The sequence below is a fragment of the Ochotona princeps genome, chromosome 5, assembly GCF_030435755.1.
Source record: "Ochotona princeps isolate mOchPri1 chromosome 5, mOchPri1.hap1, whole genome shotgun sequence".
Taxonomy (NCBI): Eukaryota; Metazoa; Chordata; class Mammalia; order Lagomorpha; family Ochotonidae; genus Ochotona; species Ochotona princeps.
In genome coordinates this window covers 17,921,681-17,948,147 of record NC_080836.1, presented here as the reverse complement: position 1 = coordinate 17,948,147, position 26,467 = coordinate 17,921,681, and the positions used below count along the sequence as shown (strand labels likewise).

The following is a 26,467-nucleotide window of genomic DNA, read 5'->3' as shown; positions in this document are numbered from 1 at the left end:
GATCAGAGCTGCAGTGGCCCCGACTTTGTGTCAGTAAGGAATTCAGTTGTTTGTTTCAGTCACTAATGCATTACCATTGTTTCTCACTGTAAAACAACTTGTTTTATTCAGATATAATATATGTTTTCCTCAAAGACAATTATTATCCAAAGCACCAAGAGAAGTCTCTGGAAGTTTTACAAAAAAAAGAAAGTGTGGGGCTTCATTAAATGTTAACTTGTTGGACTGATCTTTCTAGAAAATCTGTTTCTGACCATTATATAACTGGCAGCATTTTATAGTTCAAAGGCCCTTGACTTTCGAGAGAAGCCTATTAAACAGTACAAGAAAACCATGCACTGAATTCTATTGCACTTCACATTTTATCTTTTATCCTCAAAACATCCTTGTAAAGGAATAGCATGATATTCCTATTTTGAAATTGAGTCTACAAAAACATGTAAGTAGTTTTAAGTTGCATAACTGTAATAATATCTCCACGCAGATCCTCCTGTGCCTTTTACAAAGTATAGGATACTGAGATTATGTTGACTGCATTGTGGCCACTAGAGTTTGACGCTGGCAGAGGATTTCATAGCACAGCTTTTCTTGATTTGGTATAGTTTACACTATACATTCCCTTAACAGCAGTTACCCCGAAATATCATGGAGCAAATATCAAAAAACAAATATGAATTCAATAACAGGCCCTATGAGGAATGTTCCATGGGTATTCCTCAAGCTGTAGAAACCGGCCAGTTCTGTGGATCTTATAGCAATTTGTTGCTATTATTGTGCTTTCTGGTCAAGAAAATCTCAATAGGTTGTACAGTGTAACAGAACAGAGTACAATTTGATATCTTCTAGGGGTTTGTAACTCTCTGGCGAGATACTAGTTATTACAGCCATCAGGAAATATCTAACTATGTAACATATATATGGAACCTTGCTTTGAGCATTTAGCATCCTTATAATGCAAGATTCAAACTGACCAAACCATGGTGCACAAAAGAAAGAACATATTGATTATTCAGATGATATTTTATTCCTTATTCAAGGTAAAGTGCTAGTTTTTAAGAAAGAGAGAAAATAAGGCTTCTAGTTGTTACATTAGTTTTATTAAGAACAGAACAGCCTCTAATTTAATGTGCGGCTTTGAGATATATTAAATTATTCCTATCAACAGTGGCCAATAAAGAAAGATAGGGATGGCTAATAATAGATTCAGCTGTGTGTTATCAAACTTCCTGCAGCTTTTCAATACTGAGCTATAAAAGAATAGCCCTCAAAAAATACATTTATATTAACAGTAGTCATCTTGACAATTCAAAGCCCTTTCAAAGCAATACCAGGCTCAGAATATTTGTGCTTGAGACTATTCAAAACAACAGAAGAAATAACACGGAAGCAAGGTTTATTTATGAAATTTCATTTTGAAGATTTCTATGAGAACATATTACAATAGCAGGTTGACATGTGAAGCATATGAATTCATGTGAGTGGACATGGGAATCGATATTAACTTTGGTATCGATAAAATTAATCATGTCAATAGAACATGTATTAGAAAGCTAGTTCTATTAAGGAAATACTCAATTTTGTAGACTTCAGTGGAATCCTGGGAGGTACTTCCTACTCTGGTTTTGAATTGTTCACCAGGACAGTGAAAGCCAGTGAGATACACTTCTTTTTGATGCTTATTGGCAGATGTGCAGTATTCTCTCCCTCTTCAGGACCAATGGGGACTCTGTGAACAGATAAATCCAGAGATGCAGTGTTGTATTCTGCTCCAGCTGAGCAAAAGCACTTGAGCTTTGCGTGTTAACATTCACGGTAGTCCTGGGCCTGGTGGCGCGGCCTAGCAGCTAATGTCCTCGCTTTGAACACACCGGGATCCCATATGGGCGCCGGTTCTAATCCCGGCAGCTCCACTTCCCATCCAGCTCCCTGCTTGTGGCCTGGGAAAGCAGTCGAGGACGGCCCAATGCATTGGGACCCTGCACCTGCGTGGGAGACCCGGAAGAGGTTCCAGGTTCCTGGCATCAGATCGGCGCGCACCGGCCGTTGCGGCTCACTTGGGGAGTGAATCATCGGACGGAAGACCTTCCTCTCTGTCTCTCCTCCTCTCTGTATATCTGACTTTGTAATAAAGTGAATAAATCTTTAAAAAAAAAATTCACGGTAGTCCCTTCCATTCCATGTAGGAAATAGAGCTTCTCCTCCGAATGTGTATCTCTGCTTGTCCGCTCTCTCCCAATCAGCCTGTCTTTGTGCTGTGGGCACCCTATGTGGGATAGCACAGTCCTGCCTCAGATAAAATTTATGTCACTTTCTGCTCACACATAGGTGGCCCTAGAGTGAATATGATGTAGTAATTCAAATTGGACCAGCACCTTTCGATCTGTTTATGAATGGTGTCGCATCCCCATGAGTGAATTAGAGCACTGTGGTTGCAGGGCAGCAGTATTATTCTTGTAAAATTTGTGCTGAATTAAAAATATATATCATCTAAGAGAGAAATAAGAAACTCTAACCCTCCAACATATATTCAGAGTGTGTTTCAGTTTGGGTGCAGTTTTCCGTTATCCTCGCTGTAGATTTACAGTTCCTAACTACTGCAACCTGGATAAGCAGAAAACATGAAAAATCATAGTTGACTTGGGACTTGTTCCTGCTTATATGCTGAGCTGTACTAGCTTCCAAGGGAGGAAATTCTGCTTTTCCAAAGAAGCAAGTTGGTTCCTGTGGGTAAAACAGAATTCTAAACCAGCAGTTTCCATGTGAATGGTCCCTTGTTGGAGCTGAAAATTAGTCAGCTTTTTTTTTTTTCACTCCCAGATTTGAGAAAAGCTGTACAGTGTAATTATCAACAGACGTCAGATGAGTTCTTTGAGGAAGGCAGAGGAAGGAAAATGGGAAAAATAAGACACATAAACTAGGACAATGGAGGCAATATAAGACATATTCTTCATAAAAGTAGCCCTGGGGTTATCTCTCTTCCAGAAGTGGTCTGTTATGACAGAGATACATTAGTCTGCCAAGAGTCTGAGAGGTTAAATGTGTTCAGATTAAGGATTAAATCTTGAATGCTCTTCTCAAGTAATGTTTTGCATAAACAGTATATTAGCTAAAGGGTGTCCATTCAATAGGATGAAAAGAAAATGACTTACCTTGGTTTGTCTCACTAATGATCAGGAGCCTATATCAGGTCTCATGGTATAGTAGCCCCTCCGTCTTGCTGACATTTCTCACTAGTCACTACTTCTTTCTGATTACTTGTATATAGGTCTGTGGGAAGTGAAAATGTGTGGAGTAGAAAATGAAAAAGTAAACTTAAGAGTTATTCACTTAAAAAAAGAAGATTGAGTACCTTCTCAGTAATACAGAACTGTGCCTACTTACTAAGGACAGTTAAGTCAAAATCAAGGTAGAGTTTCTAACTTTAAGAAACAGAGCTCATTAACGAGGTGTTGTCACTCTAATGAATAATAAAGCTGTAAGTCTTCAGAAAACAATAAAGCAAAGCACTCTGGGGGAAAAAGAAATCAGACTTGGCTACCTGTTTTGTGTCACTTGGGTGCAATTGAAAGTATCCTATAGACAGCACATAATTTCACAAGGATTCATGTCACCTCCTTCATGGTCTTTATGATATGATGAAAACTGCTAAAAAATATCAGATATTAGAATGTATCACTGCACAAATTAGGAGCTCAAATAATTTTGAACTTATTTGGAGAAAAGAGTGTCTAATGAATGTACAATATTCGCAGATAACATGAACAAGCTGATTAGATATCAGCACATGGTTTGACAGAAAATGTTGATTATAGTAAAGCCATGATAGTCCAAATGTTTAATCGAATCCTGGTGAGATGTGATAGAAAAGATAACAAGTTTTTGAATTCAAACATTGATGAACTAACCACAATGTTACTTGATTTAGAATCATGAATGGGTTCCTTATTCATATAGAAACCCAATATAAGAAATTAATTTTCATTTAAGAAGTAAATGTATTTTGGGACTAGCATTATGATATGGCAGGCTGGACCTCTGCCTGTGAGCTAGCCTCCCATTGGTGCTAGTTAGAGACCTGGCTATTCCATTTCCAGTCCAGCTCTCTGTTAGTACACCTGTGGAGGCAGCAGAAAATGGCCCAATTCCTTGGTTTCCTGCACCCACATGGGAGACCCCGAGGGAGCTCCTGGTATAGCCCTGGATGTTGTGGATGGAAGATTTCCTCCCCTGTCCCACCAATCATAACTTTGCCTTTCAAATAAATAAAAATAAACAAATAAATCCCTTTAAAAATGAACGAGTTTCAAAAACAAATAAAACAGGAAATACATATGTGAATTTGTACAAATTAAGGTGGATATAATAAAATACAGTCTGAGGCTTGCAAGAATTAAATCAGACAGAGGCTACTATATAGTGGTTGTAACACGATAATATGTACGTATAAAATCCAGTGATATTCTATCTTGTCTTTTTGAATATGGGAAGTTTTGTCTAGTTATCCTTAAAAAGAAATAAGAAACACTCCTTTCTGAAAAATAGGATTAATCAATAAGATAAGGCCTTGGGATTTGTTGCTTAAATAAGGATAAAGGCCAACGTCTTGCTGGTCCAGGTCATGTAGCTCTCCTAGGAGATAAGCAAAATGCTGTATTTCCCCAGCACCCACAGACTGATCCAAAAGATTGGGATTAGAAAGGAGCCAGATATGCTAGCTGCAGAGTTGTGAGGTGGCATCTCTTTTCCAGTGCTGCAGATAGAAGGAGAGATAAGGAGAAATAGAATAGTGAGCCTGAGACTTGGCACAAGATTCTGGGAAAGGAGCAGTTCTTTGCCCTCTCTCTCCATGAGCTGATTCATGGCCACATCCACCTAAAGGTCCGGGAAACAAATGTCAAGAGGAGATCCTAAGTTTCGCCAAACTTCTGTCAGGTTCCGTTTGGTTTCAAGGTAGATCAATGTTCCAGGGAGCCTCTGTGGCACTACAGTGGCAGGACCAGGAGCTTCCAAGTGACAGTGTCTGGAGATGGACTGCCAAGTTAGGATGTCCAACAGAGTGACTGATCAAGATCCAGGCACTTACTGTAGTAAGTGGAGTGGAAGGTGATGACCAAAGTGCCATGACCATGCTGAACAACAAGACTGCCAGCCATTCCAACCTCAGAACTTGAGATGCAGGGCCAGCAATGTATGTGTGAGCAAGCAACTTCCCTTCAGATGTGCTACAGCACCATTCTCAAGTCCTCTGCTCTACAGCTACTGCGGCCCAACCAACCAGTCTTGCACGTACCAAGGAACCATCCATGGGAGAGATGCAGAATATTCCTCTTCTGTTGAGCAATTAGATGTATTTACCCCAAAATATTCATGTTGTACTGGAGTGAATTTTGTCAGTTCTCCATAAAAGTTCTTGACCATACAGAAAATTTGAAGCACTGCTAAAAGAACATCACGTACACTTTGATGGTATTCTACAATTTCCATGTTACTATACCTGTTTTGCTGCCTGTCTAGCCATTTATCCCTTATTTTCCCTGTCAATCAGTCTTCTCTTTGATGCACTGCAGTGTCATTTTCAGACACTCCTACACCCCAATGCTTACTGGAGCTTTGTATTTGCTGTAGTTTTTCCTAGACAGTAAGATCACCTACAATGAAATACATGTGTCTTACATGTAACACTAAAATTTTTTCTTTAAATACACACAGTTGTGCACTCCAAATTCCCATATAGATGCAAAACATTGCCTTTCCCAGAAAGCTCCTTAATGATTCTTGGCATGCTCTAACTCTACCTCAAGTAATCACTGTTCTTAAATTTTCCAGTGTAGATTAGCATTGCCTGCGCTAGAATTTTATGAAGGCAATCATATAATGTTTCATCCGCTGTGATTTCTTTCATTTGCTGTCCTGCTTTTTAGTTTCCTCCATGTTGTTGCATGCGTCTTTTTCATCTGATTTCTGGGTAATACAGCTGGCCCACCATTCCACAGTCTCCAAATCCACAGCTTCAACCAATTGCAGATTGTACTGTGTGTACAGACTTTCTCTTGTCATTGTTCATGAAACAGCATAAAAGAACAATTCATGTTGTGTTTGGTATTATAAATAATCTAGAGATTATTCAAATTATGCACAAGGATGTGGGTGAGTTATGTGCAATTATTATGCCATTCTTTTGACACTTGAGCACGTACAAATTTAGAGTTGGGATTTAACTAATGTTTGGGACAAAACTTAATGCTAGTAAGCATGTAATGTTTGACAAGAAGCTAGTTTGTGCTTCCACATAAAAGACATGGATCCTGAAAAGCCAAGTCATATTGTGATTGAATTTTCTGAAACCTGCTACTAAATAGACATCCAGTGACAGAGAGCTAGTATTTTACTGTAACTCCCCCCCTACCCCACCAGCCATTCTCATGATGGCTGTTGACTTTAGATGGTCAGCACTGCGTTCAGTATGAATCAGGTCCTGCCTTGATGCTTAGGGAGAAGATTTGGGGTTATGGAAAGATTGCAGTGTCTCTAACCTTCCAGCCTTCTTCTGCTTTAACCTCATACCCTTTCTTCTTGTCACTGTTCTGTCCTTATGGGGCCATTCTGTAAAGTGACAACCTTTTTCCCAGTGAGAAGGGAATCAAATGCAGTGAAACATGAGAAAAAGCAATTTGCAGGTCACGTCAGCTCCTGACATACTTCACAGTATGCATGAATAGAAGAGTATGTAGCATGTACTCAAGCAGAAGTGGACAGGATATTTGTCTCATGGTAACTCTCCTAAGTGAAGGAATATTGAGTAGGTTCATTGGTAATTCCATAATTTTGTTATTTGACTAGTTATGTAACTATACATATTAAATACTTTTAAAAAAAAGTTTTGAGAGACCAAAAACAAAACAAAACAAAACAACAAACCTCGCATTTGCTATTGTGCTACCCAGCCCCCCACCCTCCTGTCCCCCAGCACCTGGGACTGGACCAAAGCAATAGCCATTACTTAGAAACTCAATCTAGATCTCTCTTGTGGTTAATAGGAACCTAATCATTGTTGCTGTCACCACGTCTTTCCATGATCTTCATTAGCAGAAAGCTGATGTTAGGAACTGGGAATTGAACCCAGGTTCTCTCATGTGAAATGTGGGCATCTTAAACTACTCTCACTAAACAGCAACCATAAATGTTTCTTAAAAACGGAAAGTGTCACTCAGTTCACTCAGTTTAGCTTTCAGTTGAAAGAGCCTTATCAGTTCTCGGTTTATGCCGAGAGACGTGTCTTTGGTTTGCATTTATTTTGTTTTATTTCTGCCACAAATGAAATGATGCTCCACTGAATGTCTGATGATAGTGAAAAAGAACACCTCAGTCTAAGATTCTGATCAGTTCTGGAATTTAGTAACAGAGAATTAGTTTTTGGAGAAAGATATGTGGAAACTTCCCCCTCGCTCCGCTTTGTCCATTTCTGTTAGAATAAACAGCTCCTCAGTGCCTTGGAGTCATGTTTTTTTTTTTTTTTTCAAAAAATTTTACTTATTTATTTATTTATTTATATGAGATGAACACATTTCATGCATTTTATGATACAGATTTTGAAATGTGGTGATACATGCCTTCTGTCCTTCCTCCCTCCTGAGCACCCATGCTTCTGCCTCCTTCCTTTTAATTTTTTCAATAGCACACTTTCAGTTCGCTTCACAATCATGGATTTAATGCTGCATTAGGTAAAAGGATTCAACAACAAGCAAATAGGAAAAAAAAAAAGCTATTCCTCAAGGGTGTAGATAAGGGCTGCAAACAATAATCCAATCATGTCTTTTGCAACAAAATGGACTCAGAAGGAAACTGTTAAGCTCAGTGAAAAAAAAAATGTCCTCAGAACACAAATATCATAATTTTTTCCCTGATTTTTGACAACAAATACACTGGATGTAAAAGAATGTGATTTATAGGAGCCAGATTAGCATCTTGGAGCCGTGTTTTCTAACACTGCTATATTGCTAAGTTAATTTGAAGTCCTCAGTGCCCAAGTCATGTTCTCCATAAAGGAAATTGCTGGTATTGTGAGTGGTTTAATGATCAAATGTTTTATTTCCAGTAAAGGGTTGAGGAAACCACTGCTGTTTCATGGTTCATTCCAGAAGAACCTTCCTTTGGTGTCTAAAGACACCCTTTCTGAAAGAGGTTGGATGCCAACTCAATGGCAAGAATCCTGTTAAGCTGCAGTTGTGACAAAGGTGTGCCCTTTGAAAATGGGGAGAGAAGGAGAGAAGTTATTTGCTATATGGCTCACTAAATCTGTGGTTTTAAATCATTACTATTATCGTATATTAGGATTCACTGTCCTGTTTCTCTAATTTTATGTTAGTGCCCTTCTTCAGTGAAAGCGTCCTCTGAGGAAACAATATCAGAGTTTATTGATTTAATAATGTATACATAAAAAGTGCTGTTTTTAATAGAATCTTACAATTATATCAGTGTTACCTCAGGCATACTGTTTGTGTGTGTTTAGTGCGTTTTCTCTGGCTCTCTAGGGAGTTAACTTTTTATAGATACTTCAGTAATGTACATTGAAACTTAATCATGCTAGAGGCCATTTTTTCCCTGTGTATGTTGGCTATGACAGCCTTTTAATTGGTACGTGGGGAAGGAAAGAGTTTAGTCTGAAATGGTAGTAAGAAACAACTAGAAGATTCTGATTAAGAAAGGTCAATATTTAAGGACAAATTCCACTGTTCAGTCATTTAAAAACAAATATAAACCAAAATTCTGCCCAAGTCTGATTGAGAGGGAGGCATTGGCTTATTTTTAGTCCTATTTCGGAGACAGATGGTAAAGCTGGAATGTGTGTACTGATTTCTAATGCAAACTTTGGCACATCAGTGAAATGAAGCAGAATAGCATTGGGCATGAGATAGTAATGAATGAAGTTTTAGTCTTCATTTCCAGTAAAAAAGTGAAATTGGTCAAATGGGAACTTTAAAAAACCGTGTCATCAGGGAATTAAGTAATGGAAAGTGAGCATTTTCCTCTGAGTAAAAAAAAAAAAATCTCTGTGATCAGGAAGATATGACAACTTGTATTTTTTGTCTTTTTACCAAGGGTCATTAAGGTTCCATGTTAGTCTGTTCCAAGCCTTAAGTTTAAAAATGAAATCAGTTTGAGTTAATTGGAGAGTCGGGTTAGAAAAGTGTTCACAGTATTATTGTGGGTTTTGGACTGCTAGAGATAGTTTTAATAATTTCCTGTCCACCCACATTGTTTCTTTAAGTAGAAAGCCAAGAAAAATGGATGAAAGGTGAATCGATGTTTTTCCTCTTGATCCAGTAACCTGAGATAGGACTTTTAATCATATATGTCAGTAGTATATGTACTAAGCCAGAATTGTGTTTTAGCGTTAAAAAGCCCTGTGGGGCCCGGCGGTGTGGCCTAGCGGCTAAAATCCTCGCCTTGAAAGCCCCGGGATCCCATATGGGCGCCGGTTCTAATCCCGGCAGCTCCACTTCCCATCCAGCTCCCTGCTTGTGGCCTGGGAAAGCAGTCGAGGACGGCCCAATGCATTGGGACCCTGCACCCACGTGGGAGACCCGGAAGAGATTCCAGGTTCCCGGCTTCGGATTGGCACGCATTGGCCCATTGCCGCTCACTTGGGGAGTGAATCATCAGATGGAAGATCTTCCTCTCTGTCTCTCCTCCTCTGTGTATATCTGGCTGTAATAAAATGAATAAATCTTTAAAAAAAAAGCCCTGTGATTTCATTTTAGCTGATTTATGCTAGATATTTACTTATGAATATAGTAGGAGATGAAATTGGACTTCTTGTATTAAGCTGTTAAAAAAGGTGTACAAAAGTTATCCATCATTTAACTGTGGAAATCCATTCTGAGAAATATTTTAAGCAATGTTTTGTCATTGGGTATAAGTCACAGATTGTATTGATGTACAGTCAGTGGGCTAAAACAATGTTGGACAGTCTAATGTTGTAGATTAGATATGGAATATGCAGTCTGTCATCAACTGCAATACTTTCATGTGGTATATGACTAGGATACAATACTAAGAAAATGAGAAGATCATACCCTGACTTGCTATGGACAGGCTGAGGGAGCTGGGCAAAGTCTGTGGATCGTTGTCTTTCCTTTTTTGTTTATGCTAGATTTGGCAGGTCTCATCGTAGAATCTGCCATCTGAGATTATTTACATAAAATGAACTAAAGTGTTAGAAATTGGCTCAGATCACTTAGTATTTCAGAGTTTAACTTTAGTGTTCAGAATTATGTACCTTTTCCCACCAAATTCTACCAGATCTTGAGCTCTCTCCAAATGCAAAACAATATTGTCATTGGCTCAGGATCTGAGAGGTGCTCACCAAAATAACTCTTAATTAGGAGATGACGCTGCTATTCATTTAAGCCCACTTCTTTGAATGTTAGTAGGTCAAATAGATAGAGGAAGCTGTGCTTGTGTTTAGAGTCAGTGAGAATGGCTTAACCCTAACTTTCTTTACAATTAACCTTGATCCCTTCCGTAAGTCACCTGACCATTCTGTGTCTCAGCTGGCTCATCTACCAAATAGGTGGAAATATATTTTAGGAATGCATTTTAGTGACTAATAGATAACTCTTTGATAAGTTAATAGTACTAATTAGTTTTCAGTTAATATTAACAAAATAAAATTTGTGAAATTAAAAGAAGTAGCTTCTGCAGTCCCAGTTAGACACTGAAGAAGTAGCTTGTATAAATGAGTGTTAAACAACAGTTATGGTTAGAAAATATTTATTTTCATCTACTTAAAAGGCAGCAAGAATAAGACAGCGAGAAAGAGAGAGAACAAATTTAAAGAAGTACTTGGAATTGAAGAGGTATTTGAAGATGGGAGTATTGTGCATAAATGCAGATGTCTATGGCAGAGGATGAGGAACAAAATGAAAAGAAGAAAGAGAACCCAGAGATATAATCCAAACAGAGTTATAAGAGCTTCATGACAGTTTCTTATTGCAAGGGTGAAGGAGGGAGGAAGAGATTTCCAGGTGCAAAATTGTGAAATGCATGCTGAAGAATGATTTCTGCTAACCATATCAGACCTGCGTTCACAGGGAATCTTCTTTAAGGAATTCACCTTTTTATTTCTTAGGATGGAAGAAACAGTACGAAATCTATTGCAGAGTCAAGGATCTTCAGAGCAGAAAAAAGAAGAAGCTGTTAACACAATGGTCTATCAGGTACGTCGCGTTTCTTACTCTTGGCTTCATAGTGGCCCATTTACTTTTCTGTTGTTTGTCTAGTTTTGTCCTCCCTGACCTAGAGATAAATGGCAAATGTGACCTAGATCCAAGTGATGGGGGCCATCTAGTCATCTCTGTTTTGGGAATCATGTGCATATTTAACTTTAGCATTTCTTTAACTTTTACTCAAACAGGTCATAGATTGTGGGAGGATGTAAAAAAAGGAAATCTATGGTTAAGCAAAAATACCTGTAATAGCAATGAAAAGCCTTGTGATAGGGCCTATTATAGAAGTATCTACAGTATCTATGGGAATAAGGGGAGGGGATGTCTTACCCTATTATAAGATGGGAAGAATATTTCTAGGGGTGTGACATTTGAAGTAGGCCTGAGGGGTGGAAAACAAGATGCTGTACCTTCCAGATATAAGGGGAATCTATATGATCATGCTTTGTTGTAAAACTTCACAGGAGGCTCATGGGGACTAAGATGCCTTGGGTATGTCAATCATGACCTGGTGGAATGAAAAAAAAAAAAACAGTAAGTCCATAGGCACAGATACAAATGAAAGAGACCAGGGCTTGTATGGTTTGCTCATTGGTATGGTCTTGCACTTCAACTCTTTTTGAAATCTAAAGAAATCCAGAAATAGTAGGATGAAGTCAACAAGTCTTTTTTTGTTTGCTTGTTTGTTTTTTAAATCCCACGGTCCTTTGATGTAAGCAGAATGACTAGGTAAGCATGCAGGACATCTAACCTGTATATGAATCAAAGTAGCCACAGAGATGAAAAGATTGAGAAAGGGCTATACAAATAAGGATCAACTCAGATGCTCTCAGTAGAAAAATTTAGACAGTGAAAAACACTTAGTTGCAGAAATCAAAACCAGACCTCCACTGTATACCTGTAAGTGGAAAGTTTAAACTGCTACAGAGAGAGAGCCATAGAGATGGACAGATTTTTGGCATAAGCACTGGAACTTCCTAGGTTTCTTCTGGCTGGAGAAGTAAGTGGGATTATCTAAGCAAGTTTCAGAAACCACATAGCCAGTCAAAAAAAAAAAAACCACATTCTCATATTAGTTCACTTGAATTTGAGTTCAAGGCTTTAAAGCCTAGCTTGTTATGTAAAGTTTGGAGGTGTCTGATCATCAGAGTCAAACGCAAGGCAGAATTTAAAACTGCAAGCATCATTGGCCTAATGAAGGCTGTTCACTCGTTGTGGGCCTGCTGAGTGAGTTGCCTGTGCCTCCCTGTAGAGTACATGGGTCTGAGGCCTGATGGGGCTTCTGGTTCCAGCTTCTGCTGTTGCAGATCACAGGAGGCAGTAATGATGGTGCAACTAGGTGTGTTCCTGCCATCCCTACAGGGGAACAATATGAACTCCTGGCTCCTGACTGCAGCCTAAACTGTTGTGAGCATTTGCGGAATGAAACACTTGCACCTCTCAAATAATTGAATGAGTAGCTTAAAAGAAAAAAAAATGGACACTCTATCCTAAATAGTTGAAACATACCCAGGAACAAGTTGGGAGATGGGGTGGGTCCAACTATTCTTTATCTCCAACTTATACGCAATAATCAACTTATTCTGTAAAAAGATTAAAGTTAGTTCTGGGGGCTGGCACTATTGGCTTATCCTTCACCTGCATGTGTGGGCATCTGTGTGGGTGCCAGTTCATCCCCTAGCTGCTCCACTTTTCATCCAGCTCCCTGCTTAGGGCCTGAAAAAGCAGTGGAGGGTGGCCCAAATTCTTGGGACCCTGCACCCATTGTCAGGAACCTGAAAGGGGCTCCTGACGTCACATCAGCTTGGTTCCAGCCAGTCGTAGTGGCTGTTTGGGGAGTGAATTCAGATGGAAGATGTTTCTTTCTGTCTCTCTGTAAAACTGCCTTTTAGGTAAAAATAAATAATTTTTTAAAAGAAAGAGATTAGTTCTTTTGCTGCATTAAGATAACAGAAGTCATTAAAATCCATCTCTATGAAAGGAAAGGGATATTGAACTGATCTTGGTGAGTAGTCCCCTAAAGGCAGGGTAAGGATTGGAGTTCTCCTTGCTCTGAATCTTTCCTGGGTATTATATTTGCTTTGGTAGAAGTTTGAGGTTTAAGAAAAAATGAGACTGGAATCTGCATTGAATGATTCTCTGCAACCTAAGTATCACAGGGGCTGAAGCACAAACTCTCTGTTCCTCCTCACTGGTGACACCAGGCTTATCTAGAATTAAGTAGCTCAGCATCATTCCTGCTACTTTCTCCATCTCTTCAGGATCTCTTCCATCCAGATGCTGGATTTCATCTGCTCATTCTTTTTCAGTCTCTATTGCAGTTATTACCAAATATACAGTGCACTAAACATCATCTAAATTCATTTAGTGAAACTGGAAGCTGCTTAGAAAAAAATGGGTACACTTTAAAAGTGTGTTTTAAAACTATTTCCTCTTCATAATCAGTCTATTAGTTGTGAGAAATAAGCTTTTTCCTCTATGGAGTAGATAGTTATTAGCCAGAATTAATGCTACAAGGAGGGAGTGTTTCAGTCATTGCTCTAATTGGCCTCAAGTTTCTCCTTCTGTGCAAGGTACATGGCCCATGAAGATCACTTACATATTCTGCAGCATTCACTGTTTGTGATGTGTGGGAGACATAGTTTGGTGCTCTGATAATTTAAAGAATGAGAACATATGGAAGGGAAAGTTGCTGGATTCCCTTTCTTCTCATCATTCTATTAATATAAATAATCCAAATAGTAACAAAATGGGTTACATGAAGTAAAATGTGCTTCATGAAATTATTGGAACTCTTAGTTAATCCTGACCAAAGACATTGTGTTTCAGGAAAAATTGGGAATCTTTTACTGTATCATATGAGGTGTCACTAATTCATCTAACTCAGATTTTCAACTTGCAAGGTTTCATTGAAAGCATCCAGAGGCCAATGTGTAGGTCCCTGGGAAAGCTGAAGGAAGTTTTAGTCTTCTGTCATGGTGGAAATGTTTGCTTTAAAGTTTTATCAGTGCCTTAATATGATCATTGTAGAGCAATAGCTTTCTGTGTCCCAAGACCATCTAATTGCTTGGCCTGTGTTAAAAGTGGTCATGTTTCATGCAAGGGCTGTGTTCCTGAAGACCTATAATGAAGTATTAATGTGTAACTTGGCAACATGCTTGGTTTGATTGATTTAGTGGAAGCAATCCTGAAGTAATCCTACTATGTTTACCAACTTTGTCAGTGTATAGTTCTTGACTATCTTTTCCATTGAGGGGTAGAATTCTCATGACTTCTGTTATTGTGCAGAAAGTGATGTTAGTTGCATTTTTATGCAGCTATGATTTTCAGTTTGTTTACTTGGGAGCTCCAACAGAGGTGAGTGAACTAAAGTTAACCAGAGCTTTGTGTGGGAGGTACAGTCACTGCCGCCTGACCCCTGACCAGCATTACCATAAGGCTCACAGAGGTGGGCACCTGCCCAAGGCTGTAATCCAGATAATGATCTAGAAAAGATTTCCACCTTGGTCATCCTGATTCCACAGCCCAAACTCTTTTACCAAGGAATTGTGGGGACATCAGAAGGTTGGGCCAAAAATTACTCAGCAAGTTATTATCCAACTGGAATGCTAAGGCTGGGCCTTTCTACTTTCTACTTTCTACTTTGTATCATTCATTTGTTCACATGATAGTTATACATTTACATTCTTTTTTTTTTACTTTTCCATTTTAATTTAATTATTATTTTTTTATTCATTAATTACATTGTATTATGTGACACAGTTTCATAGGTACTTGGATTCTCCCCACCCCTCCCCAAACCCTCCCACCATGGTGGATTCCTCCACCTTGTTGCATAACCACAGTTCAAGTTCAGTTGAGATTCCCCCATTGCAAGCATATACCAAACATAGAGTCCAGCATCTTATTGTCCAGTCAAGTTCAACGGCTTCTTAGGTATACCCTCTCCGGTCTGAAGACAGAGCGGGCAGAGTATCATCCCGATCAATTAAAAGCTCCAACATACCATCAGCAAAAATTTACATCATTATGGAATTAATTGACATAGTAATGAGTAACCAATATGTTAAAAGTAAATGCGAGTTCTTAACCACCTTCTGTGACCACCTCATTGACATTTCAATTTTGGTTTATACACAACATATAACATACATAACATAACATGTTATACATACCATCATATCATCTTAAATTAAGCCAAACATGTGGTATTTAACCTTTTGGGATTGGCTCATTTCCCTTAGCATTATGGTTTCCAGTTTGGCCCATTTGGCCACAAAGTACTGCATTTTGTTTTTTTTTAATAGCTGAGTAGTATTCCATGGAGTAGATGAACCATAGCTTTCTTATCCAATCCTCTGCTGCTGGGCATATACATTTACATTCTAATAGGACCATATTAGCTTCCTGTTGGTTCTGTGATTTAAACCTTATAGTTTAAAATAATATATACTTATTGTGATTATGAAGGTCAGAATTCTGAAAGCGTGTTATTCCAACATCTGGTTCTGTCACCTCATCTTTCTTCTCTTGCTTCCTGCAAATAGAGCTCTGTGATCACTTTGAGCCCAAATGTATAATCCAGGAGAAATTCCTCTCTCGACAGCTTGATCCAACATAAGAATTCATACTGATGGAACATTTTCTTGCCTTTTAAGGACTGAAATGTGGTTGTGTTGAGCAGGAATGGGAGAGTTGATTGTTCTGTCTAATAACTTGACTACTACTCCTTGGCCTGGCAGTGCATAGGAAACACCAGAGTAAGCATTAGAATTACAGATGTCAATTACAGTTAGAATTACAGGCCTTTTCCTGGTGCGCTCACTCTGCACGGTGGGGGGGAGAGGCAGATTTTCATGCAGTTGCACACTCAACAATGTGATTAAACTAGCATGGGTCTCTGGAACACCAGGGAGTGAGCTATCAGGCCTCCTGTACTGTTCTCCTGGAGCCTCCACCTACTGCCTGGGACTTGTTTTCAATAGGATTCCCCTGTCTACTTGTCTGTGTTGTCTGCTGAAAGGAGCACAAGAGTCACAAGCTTCCCTTGAGTCCCATGACCTTTCTCAGAATGCTGCTGCTCGACACGCTTGCAGAATCAAGCCTCACTCTCAGGGGCATATTTGGTTGGTGCTTTAGAGGTTTACAAAGCACCTGCAGAAAGTAAGTCTCAGCTACTTGTTCCTGTAGCCCCTAAAATAGGTCCTGTAGTAGTGACAATTGCTATGTGGTCAAACTAAGAAAGGAATCACAAATTTTCTTGAATGAAATACCTAGAATTGAACTGAGCAATTATCTCATTGGATTAGTTTGATATACAGAGGAAAAGGGATTCAGCCTAAAATCTCAGGTCAAAGTCACAATCCATAAATGAATTACAGAAATCAAGGAAAATGAGATAAATTAATAAGTGAAGAAATATTAGCCTCCGTTTTCGTTGTAGTGGAGACATGTTGTGAGTAATAAAACGTTACTCTATGTAGGGAAGGTGATTCGTGTACTTCAGAGGTGATAGGATATATATATATATATATATATATATATATATATATATATATATATATATATATATAAACTCTGAACTATGCCTTCCTCCTTGCCTATAATGACTTAAGATACACCTTAACCAAATCTGAAAACCAAAGTACACAGCAAAGTAAGTTAGGCTTGAAACATTTTCTAAATAATTATCAACAATAGTTACTTCTAGCAGATTTTCTCTTTAATCCGGTATTCCTAGAGTGAAACATGAATGTCCCAGTCATCTCACATAAAAAAAATAGTTTTCATGAGCATATATAAGCAAGCGCAGATGTTGATAAACTGGAAAGTACCCAGCCCTGGATGAGTGTCAGAATCATCTCAAGAACTTTAAGTAGAATTAGTTACCTGGGCACCAACTTAACTCTGCTAAGGCAAAATGATGAGGGTCAGTGCTTTTTATGCTTTTGCTGTTTCCTCCCCTGATGGGTTGTTTTGATTCCTGTGGTTCACAGATCTGTACTGGGAATCAGTAAGAGATTTGATCACCTATTCATTCAGCCATAACTTTTCCCCTTACTTTGCAAAGGAAAACTGGAGTCCAGAGTCCAGCTCACACTGGAGTACATGCTGTACCCATCTATACATACTGTTAGGCATATATTATTTACTTTAGTAAACACAGTGTTGGCTCTAGCAAGAGGAGGGAACTGTTGAAGGATTTTGACTATCATTCATTAAAGTTATTTAGAAAGCTTTTTCTTCTCCTTTTCTTAAGGTAACCTTTACAAAACATAGTAAACAAATGTCTGTTGCGGTCAACAGTGAGTGTGTTATTGAGTGGATAACATTGGGAAAAAAAGATTGAAGATTCTATCAGTTTTTGATGGAGTACCCAAGTCTTTGCACAGCAATTTGTAAAATTGTAATGTTCAATAGGGTTATGAAATTTTTTTATTGAGTGCTTTTTAACAAATGTCTGTGGCCATAATCTCAGGAAATCTCAAGTGCTTTTGTCCTGCTTTAAGAAATTTGGCCTTTTATCTGAATTGCTATGAACTTTGAACAGCTGCTGCAGTCGGAGCATTTTTTATTGAATGTTAAAGTATCAGGGGTTACAGCTGGTTCTAGAGCAAACACTTTTCTTTCTTCATTTTTTTCCTTTGTTTTAAGCTCCATCCTCTGTTCATACACAGTCATACTTTATTTCATTGTGCTTTGTGCACAGACTTTTTGTTATTTATACAAATCAAACATTCTGGCAACTCACCATCGAGCCACTGTTGATGTCATTGTTTTTTCCCAAGCTCATGTGATCATTAGCATTTTTAGCAATACAGTCTTTTTTTAAAAAAGATTTATTTATTTTACTTTTTTTTAAATTGGAAAGTCATATTTACAGAGAGAACAAGATAGAGAAAGCTCTTCCATCCACTGATTCTGTGGCAGCAATGACCAGAGCTGAGCCAATCCCGAGCTAGGAGCCAGGAGCCTCCTCTAGGTCTCTCATTTGGGTGCAGGATCCCAAGACCTTGGGTCATCCTTGAGTGCTTTCACAGGCCACAAGCGGGAAGCTAGAAGGGAAGTGAGGAAGCTTGGACACAAACTGATGCATGCAAGACAAGTCTTCAACCACTAGACTACCACAATGGGACCACAATTAAGTCTTTTAAAACTGGGGTGTACGTTACTGTTTTTTAAAAATTTTATTTGATAATCTTTACATAGTTGATTAGGGCACAAAGGGTCAAGGGCCACAGAAAAGTGGGTAAGACCATTGTTTCCACATTATTATTATAATTTTTTCTGTACCTGGGGAAAAGGTGGGGGAATAAAGGGAGAAGCCCCACCCAGCCTCCCACCCATCCCAAGTCCCCAATGTGGGACATGCTCCAAGGGTCTTGCTCAAGTGGTTTTGAGTGTTCAATAGTTCTGAATTGCTGCCAATCTTGCTCTTCCAAGCATAATGAAATCTCCACAGGATCCAATGGCTGTATAGTTCACTTTAGAGTCTCTGATGCTTGGTGCCACAACAGAGAATGGAAGATAGAACAAATCAGTCAACTACCCCAGCCGTGTGTTGGCAGGGAAAATCTGTACATTACATTTTAAATATGAATTATACACATTCATTTAGAAACAAATGAATGTAAATGTAGTTTACATACAGTATGAGATGAGAAAGTTTATGTAACTCACTTTTTTGATGATAGCTGTTTTATTGCAGTGGTCTGAAGTGCAATTGTAATAACTTCAGAGTGTACCCATAATAAGTTGAGATGAAAAAGAGAGTTTTCTAAGTCATAGTGTGTGTTTAGATTCACACTAGTTGAAATACTAAAATACTTGTCAGAATTACAGAAGTTTTTGAAACAGTACCATTTGGAAGCCGCTGCTGATTGCCAAACAGGAGTATATTTCCCTCCTAATTTCTGTTGCATATTAAATTCTTCTGAAGGAATAGAAGAGTTTTATATGAGATAACGAAGAGTTAAGCTACTTTAGTTTTCTGTGAAATTTTTAAATCCTGGCTTGATTTGTTCAGGCTCTACTTTCTTGTCCTCAATTTCTGACTAAATTCTAAAAAATTTTTCTTGTTACTATTGCCTTAATAACTGACTTCTTTCCAAGTAAACGCAGACTATCATCTCTCAGTTACAATATAAGCTGCAAACAACTTGGTGCTATGGAAAAACACCTGAGCTTCAGACTGATGAGAAAGTTATTGCCCACTGGATGTGCTGCTTCTCCCTGCTCAGTTCAGCAGGGAGCCTAACTTTGTTTTGAATACCCAATATGTCTTTCAAGATAGGAGGATCTGTGGATAGAATCCAAAAGGCGATGCCCTTTAGTAAGTGTGTGGCATTGGCAAACACTTTGGGCACCTCAGATCATTAATCAGGCACATCAGCTATTTCTCTCTTTTAGGAAACAAATGAATGTGAACCAAGCAAAATCACGATATCAATCCTTGAACTTTGACCTTACTGTCTTTTCCTACTTCAAGCTTAAAATCTTGCAGCTGCTTTTCTTTTCCCTAGAACTTAGCCTATTAGTTCTTTATGAAATGGAATAAAAGTGTGTATAGGACAAAAGGTACAATTTTGAAATTAGGAAATAGAAAAGAAGCAGAGTGTCTTCTAGAGAAAGCACATTTTTCATGACTGAGATCTTTCCTAGTAACCTTTCAGCTACATTACCTTTATTGATTTTGTCTGGACAGTGAGCACAATGTGGCAGTGAAGAGAAATCACCAGGTGTTGTGAAAGGAAAATGGTCTGGCCAGAGGAGTGCTGCCCGCCTTAAAGTCATTGCAAGATTCACATATTGATTGGCCCAATGAGCAGATCTGAGGAGACAGAGCCACCGCCTTGGGATTCTTAGAAACCTGGGCTTACTTAGATCCCGTACAGTAGTTTCCAGGCTTAAGAAAGGTGGTCACCTATCCAAAAGGGTTCTTTTCTGTAGGACTTAATTGTAAGATCAAGAGATGAGCAGTGGTGGGTTGTCAAGAATGAATAACTTCAGAGACTCTTATAACTGAGCCTGGATAATAGTTTGAAATTCATCTCAGGTGATTCCAATGTTATTATAATTGTGGATTGGCCTGTTCTGTGATTTCAAAATTATGATAGGGAGGGAGAGGATTTGCAAGGAAGTTTGACTTGAAGGATATCAGGGAATTTATGTTATCAAAGGAAATTTGATGATTGTTTCTTCTCCCACTTAAATTTTGAAATTGTCTTGGACAGAGGAAAATTAACCCTAAATGATCGAATGCTGCACTAACTGTACTACCTTCAAAAGTTGGAGAATTTGCCACTGTCTCCACATACCACTATCTTACTAGCAAAGGCTTTATCAAGTACTCAGGTCCTGAAAGGGAGGGGAATAATAGAGAATTCTACTGAACTTGTTTTCCCTTGGTTTGTCATAATCCTCTGTTTCTGAAGTCTAGGTAAAACTTACAGGTGAACCAAAGGAAGGGGCTCTTAGGACTTAGCCCAAGAATGCTCAAGTGAGAATAAAATCAGCACATGCAACTTTTTTTTTTTTTTTTTTACCATTTTAGTAGTTTCCCAAGTTCCACATGATTACATAAGGAGAAAGAAACTACTGTATTTATTTGTCCTCATCTTCCTCTCATATTCTCAGTGTTTAAACCTGAAGCAAGTGCAATCACAAATCAGTATTGAAATCCTGGTTTGCTACCTCCACACCATTTATTTCATGCCCTTTGAGTGTAACAAATGTCAAAACCAAGTTCAAAGTGACTGCTGGGATAGGCTTACTGAATTGGAATTCTATAATGGTATTTTTTACTTATTTTTGCCTCACCTAGCTAAATGAATATCCAAGGACCTCATTCATGATGACTCTAGTTTGTATATAAATGAAAATATGGTCTCCAAATGTGTTCCTTTTGCTGTTTGCCACTCTATCACATCTTAAATTTTGTTCCACACTAAATTAATAAATTTGCATAGTAAAACCATGTATAGCCAAGCCTCGTCTTAGTTTGAATGAGTAAGTATTTGCTGTAATTGTAAGTGATGGTCTAAAAACAATCCCATACTAGTACTCTACTACATTCTTCTATTGTATTTATAAAATAATTTGGAAAATCACCAGGCAGATCTCTGCCACCAAGTCACTTCTAGGTTCTTTGTTCTACCGTCAGTCCTTCTCACTGAGAAGGAGAATGGAATATGAGTGAACAATCAAAACCAAAGTCATAATTGAGGAAAAGAAAATAATAACAGTCTTCCCAACTAGCTAAACCTGTGGTTGTTCAGGAATGCAACAAAAAACAACACCCGGAAGAGGAAATACTATCTAAAAGTGAGGATATTAACAAGTACTCAGGAGATTGAAAGTAAAGTAGCAACAGAGGTTCAAGGACATGATTGGAAATCTGATGATAAAGAACTGATTCTGCTTAAGGCAATGCATAAGTTTGAAGATGTTCTTTCTTTTTATTTTTAAAGATTTATTTTAGTTTTTTATTGGAAAATTAGATTTCCAAAGACAAGGAGAAACAGAGAGAAAGATCTTCCATCCATTGATTCACTCCCCAAGTGGTCACAGTGGCCAGGGCTAAATTGATTCAAAGGCAGGAGCTATTCCAAGTCTCCCATATGGGTGCAGGGTGCCAAGGCTTTGGGCCATCCTTGACTGCTTTCCCAGGCACAAGCAGGGAGCTGGATGGGAAGCAGTGCCGCTAGGACATGAATAGGCACCCTTATGGGATCTTGGCATGTGCAAGGTGAAGACTTTAGCCACTAAGGTACTGCGCCTGGCCCTGGAGATAGTCTTTTTTTTTTTTTTTTTTTTAAAGATTTATTTTATTTTCACCACAAAGTCAGATATACTGAGAGGAGGAGAGACAGAGAGGAAGTGGAGCTGCCGGGATCAGAACCAGCGGCCATATGGGTTCAAGGCAAGGACCTTAGCCACTAGGCCACACTGCCAAGCCCCTGGAGATAGTCTTGATGATACTGAGTACAATTCCAAATGCAGAGCCCATTACAATGCCAGAATCGGGTCAAGGGCAACAACCATAGAATTATAATAATAAAAGACTGAAGCCAAGGATGCTCATCTTAGGTTGGAAATCAAATTGTGAAAATTTTCTCAATAAAATTTGAGAGCTTACAACAAAGTAAAAAAAATGTATGTATATGCATTTTTTAAATTAAAATAAATTTTGAATATATCATTAAGATAGGAATCAAGCTATATCTTGATTCACTATATTTAATTTTTCTTTATATATATATTTAAAGATTTATTTATTTTTATTGAAAACACAGATTTACAGAGAGAAGGAGAGACAGAGAAAGATTTTCCGTCCACTGTTTCATTCCATAAGTGGCCACAATAGCCAGAGCTGAGCCGACCCGAAACCAGGAACCAGGAGCTTCTTCTGGATCTTCCTTGTGGGTGCAAGGTCCCAAGGCTTTGAGACATCCTCCACTGTTTTCCCAGGCCACAAGCAGGGAGCTAAATGGGAAGTGGGGCAGCAGGGATAGGAATCAGCACCCACATGGGATCCCAGCACTTGCAAGGTGAGGACTTTAGTCACTAGGCTACTGTGCCAGGCCCTTTATATTTTAAAGATTTTTTTTTCTTTTTCATTTTTTATTATATTTTTGACAATCTTTACACAGTTAACCAGGGTAAAAAGGTTCAAGGGCTATAGGAAAGTGGTTAAGACTATTATGTCCATATTGTTTCCTTCATGTATCTGAGGTAAAGGGAGATATTGAGGGAGAAGCCCCACCCAGTCTCCCACCCACCCCAGGTCCCGGATGTGGGGCATGCTCCGAGATCCTTGCTCAAGTGGTTCCGATAGTTCACCAGTTATGAATCGCTGCCAGTGTCGCCACTCCAAGCGCTATGAGGTCATCGAAGAATCCACTGATTGACATAGTCCATCATAGAGTCTCCACTAAGGTGGTTGATTGACTTGTTCTGTCTTCTTTCTTTTCTTGGTTAGGGTTCTGAGTCTGGCATTTAAATTGGGGAGATCCCCAAAGAAACCCTTTCTGAGGTGTTACCAGACCAGATTCTTGTATGTACTAGCAAGTACAGGGCCCAGCACAGTCCATCGCCCGGATCAGCTGGTGGTTGTAATTGCTGGGTTGGTTCTGTTTTCAGCCCCAACTTCCACTGGAACCAATGCGTGTTGCAGTCCAGCCTGGTTCTGTACAGCACATACTCGGCCCTCACATAAACCAGTGGGAGCTGCAGCCCAGTCGGAATGACCCACAATAACCCCCACCAGGCGCGCCCCCTACCCTGGTTTGCCAGTATGTGTAGCAGACTAGTCCAGTCTGTGCCACTTCCCATTCGGCTCTCATACATGTCAATGGGTGTTAAAGCCTAATTCCATCTAACCAGCTCAACTATCCAGCCCTCATGCATATTGTTGGGTGTCTCCCTGTCTAGCCACCCCAGCCCCTGTCCTAGTTTTCGTGCCCTCCCCCAGGAGTAGTAACCCAAGAGGGAGGATCCCACTATTTCCCTCCCAGGTCTCTTTCACTCCCGGATTATGCACTCTCCAGGTGGTTCTGTGGTGTGGCTTGAGAGTATTAGCCCCCAGTGCCAGCTTCTGCCAGCTGATGCTCTGGCTAAGCCCAACCAACCCTCACCCACTCTAATTGTAGTTTGCATCAGTAGGAACAGTCAGCCCAGCTTGGCTTTTCCCTGATCTAGCTCACATGAGGCGCACAGGTGTTGTAGCCCTGCTTAGTCTGGTCTGTCCCCATCGCAGCTCAAGCTCTCCAGTGGGAGTAGCTGTCCAGCAAGGGAACCACCCTTTATTCCCCTGCCGGTTCTGCCCCCTCCCTTGCTGATTTTCAAGAGTGCTGGTTAGGCGCTGCAATCACATCCAGTACAGGCAACCTCACCTTGGCATTCCGTATTGTGCACGAATTTTTGTCGCGACTGACCTGGCTCGACCCACACTCTGCTCTGGCGCTCAGATTTGCCAATGGATGACGTGAACTGATTCAGCCTGGTCTGCCCCCGACCCATGCCAAATGTATGCCAGTGGGAAACTTTAAAGATTTATTTTTATTGGAAATGGAGATCACAACTGGAGCAGGATAGGAAGTGGAGCTGCTAGAACATGAACTGGTGCCCATATGGGATCCTGGTGCTTGCAAGGTGAGGATTTAGCAATTATGCCTATTTTTCTTCTATACACTTTTTAATATCTTTATTCATGGTGAACCTTTGACCATCACTAACAGGGAAACATTAGTGAACATTAGTTAAACCACAATTAATAGGTGTTTTATAATTTATGTTGTACTTTAACAGGAACATTTTATTTGATGTTCACATTAATCTTTCAAAGTAGAAATACAAGAACAAATTAGAAAAAAGAGAATTGAATTTCACCTTTCAGGTAAGGAAACAATTCCACACTGATAGCTCAATTTATGAGGACACATATGCAAACAAACTGTATTGGGCTTGATATTTTTTCTAAATCCCTTAGTCTAATAGGAGTGGTATTAATACCATTCATAAATAACATTACTGATATACCAGTAGCTCAAATTCCACTGTATCTTAGAATCATCTGAACAGGTTTTTAAAATTCTGAATTTCTGAATCCCCTCCATGGATTTTGCTTTTTCGGTGCTGGCAGTGTGGGTTTGGCATAGAGAACTTTTTTTCAATCCTCATGGACCAATTCTAGTGTACTGTATCAGTTGGAGAACCATTGAACTCAACTGTATACTTATCTTGTTCACTATGCTATGACTTCCCGTAGCTATGGTTGTTTTCACTAGCCTGCCTGAGTAGCCCACTTGCTGCCTTCTGTGGAGGAGCCATGTTGAGTTTCAAGGTTAGTTAGGAGCTGAATTGGCCTTAGTAAAGAGCACGTTTATGGTAATCCCCCTTTGGTCTGTGGTAACAGTGCCGAGGCAACAGAGTATTATGGTCACTGTGGTGCAAGGAAGCAGAGGATTCTTGGAACCCTGAGGAGGAAGAGAAAAGGATGAGGGAGCGATATAATGTTTTCAAAAGGCAGAAAGGTGAATTTATATACTGACTGAGCTGTTCACAGGCTGCCTAATATTTGGAGATTTAGTCCATTTATCAGGGTTCCGTATATATTATTCCTTAGCCATGGTTAGTGCATGGTCTGGTTTTGAGCTCGTTGCTGGGAAGTTAATGGACACAGGGCTGGTAATTCAATGGGACATTGAGCAAGATGAGTTGAGCATGGAGCAGACCCTAAAGATTCTACTAAAAGACTCTTGGAACTCATAAGAATTTGATGGAGTTGCAGAATATAATCACACAAAAATCAATAGTCTGTATTTATAAACAATCCTGTGGCTGAGAATAAACTTATAAGATCAGTCCTATTCACAATAATTACCAAAGAATTTAAGTATTTTGGAAAAAATTCAACCAAGGATGTGAGGAATCTCTGTAATGGATATCACAAGCATTAAAGCAAGAAATAGGAGACAGCAAAATGTGGAAAAACCATCCATGTTAATGGATTGGTTAAATTAATAAAATCAAAACATCTCTACCACCAAAAATGATTTAAAGATTCAGTATAATCCCAATTAAAAAATCGACGATATTCATCATAGATGTTTTAATCTTTGGGTGATTAGTTATGTTTTCATTTCACAGGTTAATAATGGAATCAAACATATATCCAAAAAGCATTGATCCAACCATATCATCACTCCCACTATTGGAGTGAACACTTGCAAATGATGACTCCTGCTCTTCCAGGTTCTCTGTGTGTGGACACAAAACCCCTTGACACTCTGTTCCTGGCTCCCTTGCCTATTCAGCCTTGTCTCTCTCCGCAACAGCCAACTAACCTTCTTTCAGACTTCTCAATTGTACTTACCTCTTCCTACCTCATCTTCTTTTCCCATCTCATGTATTTTTCTTAAATATCTTTGATTTATTTATTTGTTAATCCATTAGAAGGGGACAGAATCTCACACACACACACACACACACACACACACACACACACACAGAAAAAGAGAGACTGAGAGGGAGAGGGAGAGAGGGAGAGAGAGAGAGAGAGAGAGAAACAGAAATCACCTATCTATTGGTTCACTTCCCAAATGCATGCAACAGCTAGCACACAACTAGACTTAAGCCAGGAAACAAGAGCTCCATCCAAGTCTCCATCATGTGTGACAGGAACCCAGGTGTTTGGGCCATCTTCTGCTACTTCCCAGTGTATTATCAGGAAGCCGAAT

At 39.2% G+C, this 26,467-nt stretch overlaps 1 protein-coding gene across 4 annotated transcripts in view; it reads left to right on the top strand.

Annotated features, from left to right (window-relative positions):
- The window catches only part of NCKAP5 (NCK associated protein 5), an 845,136-nt gene that overhangs the window by 510,012 nt on the left and 308,657 nt on the right, over window positions 1-26,467 (top strand). For all 4 annotated transcript variants that reach the window (XM_058664409.1, XM_058664408.1, XM_058664410.1 and 1 more), the window contains one exon: window positions 11,132-11,219. In XM_058664409.1, the coding sequence (XP_058520392.1) occupies window positions 11,132-11,219 (88 nt within the window). The remainder of the gene's footprint in view (window positions 1-11,131; window positions 11,220-26,467) is intronic.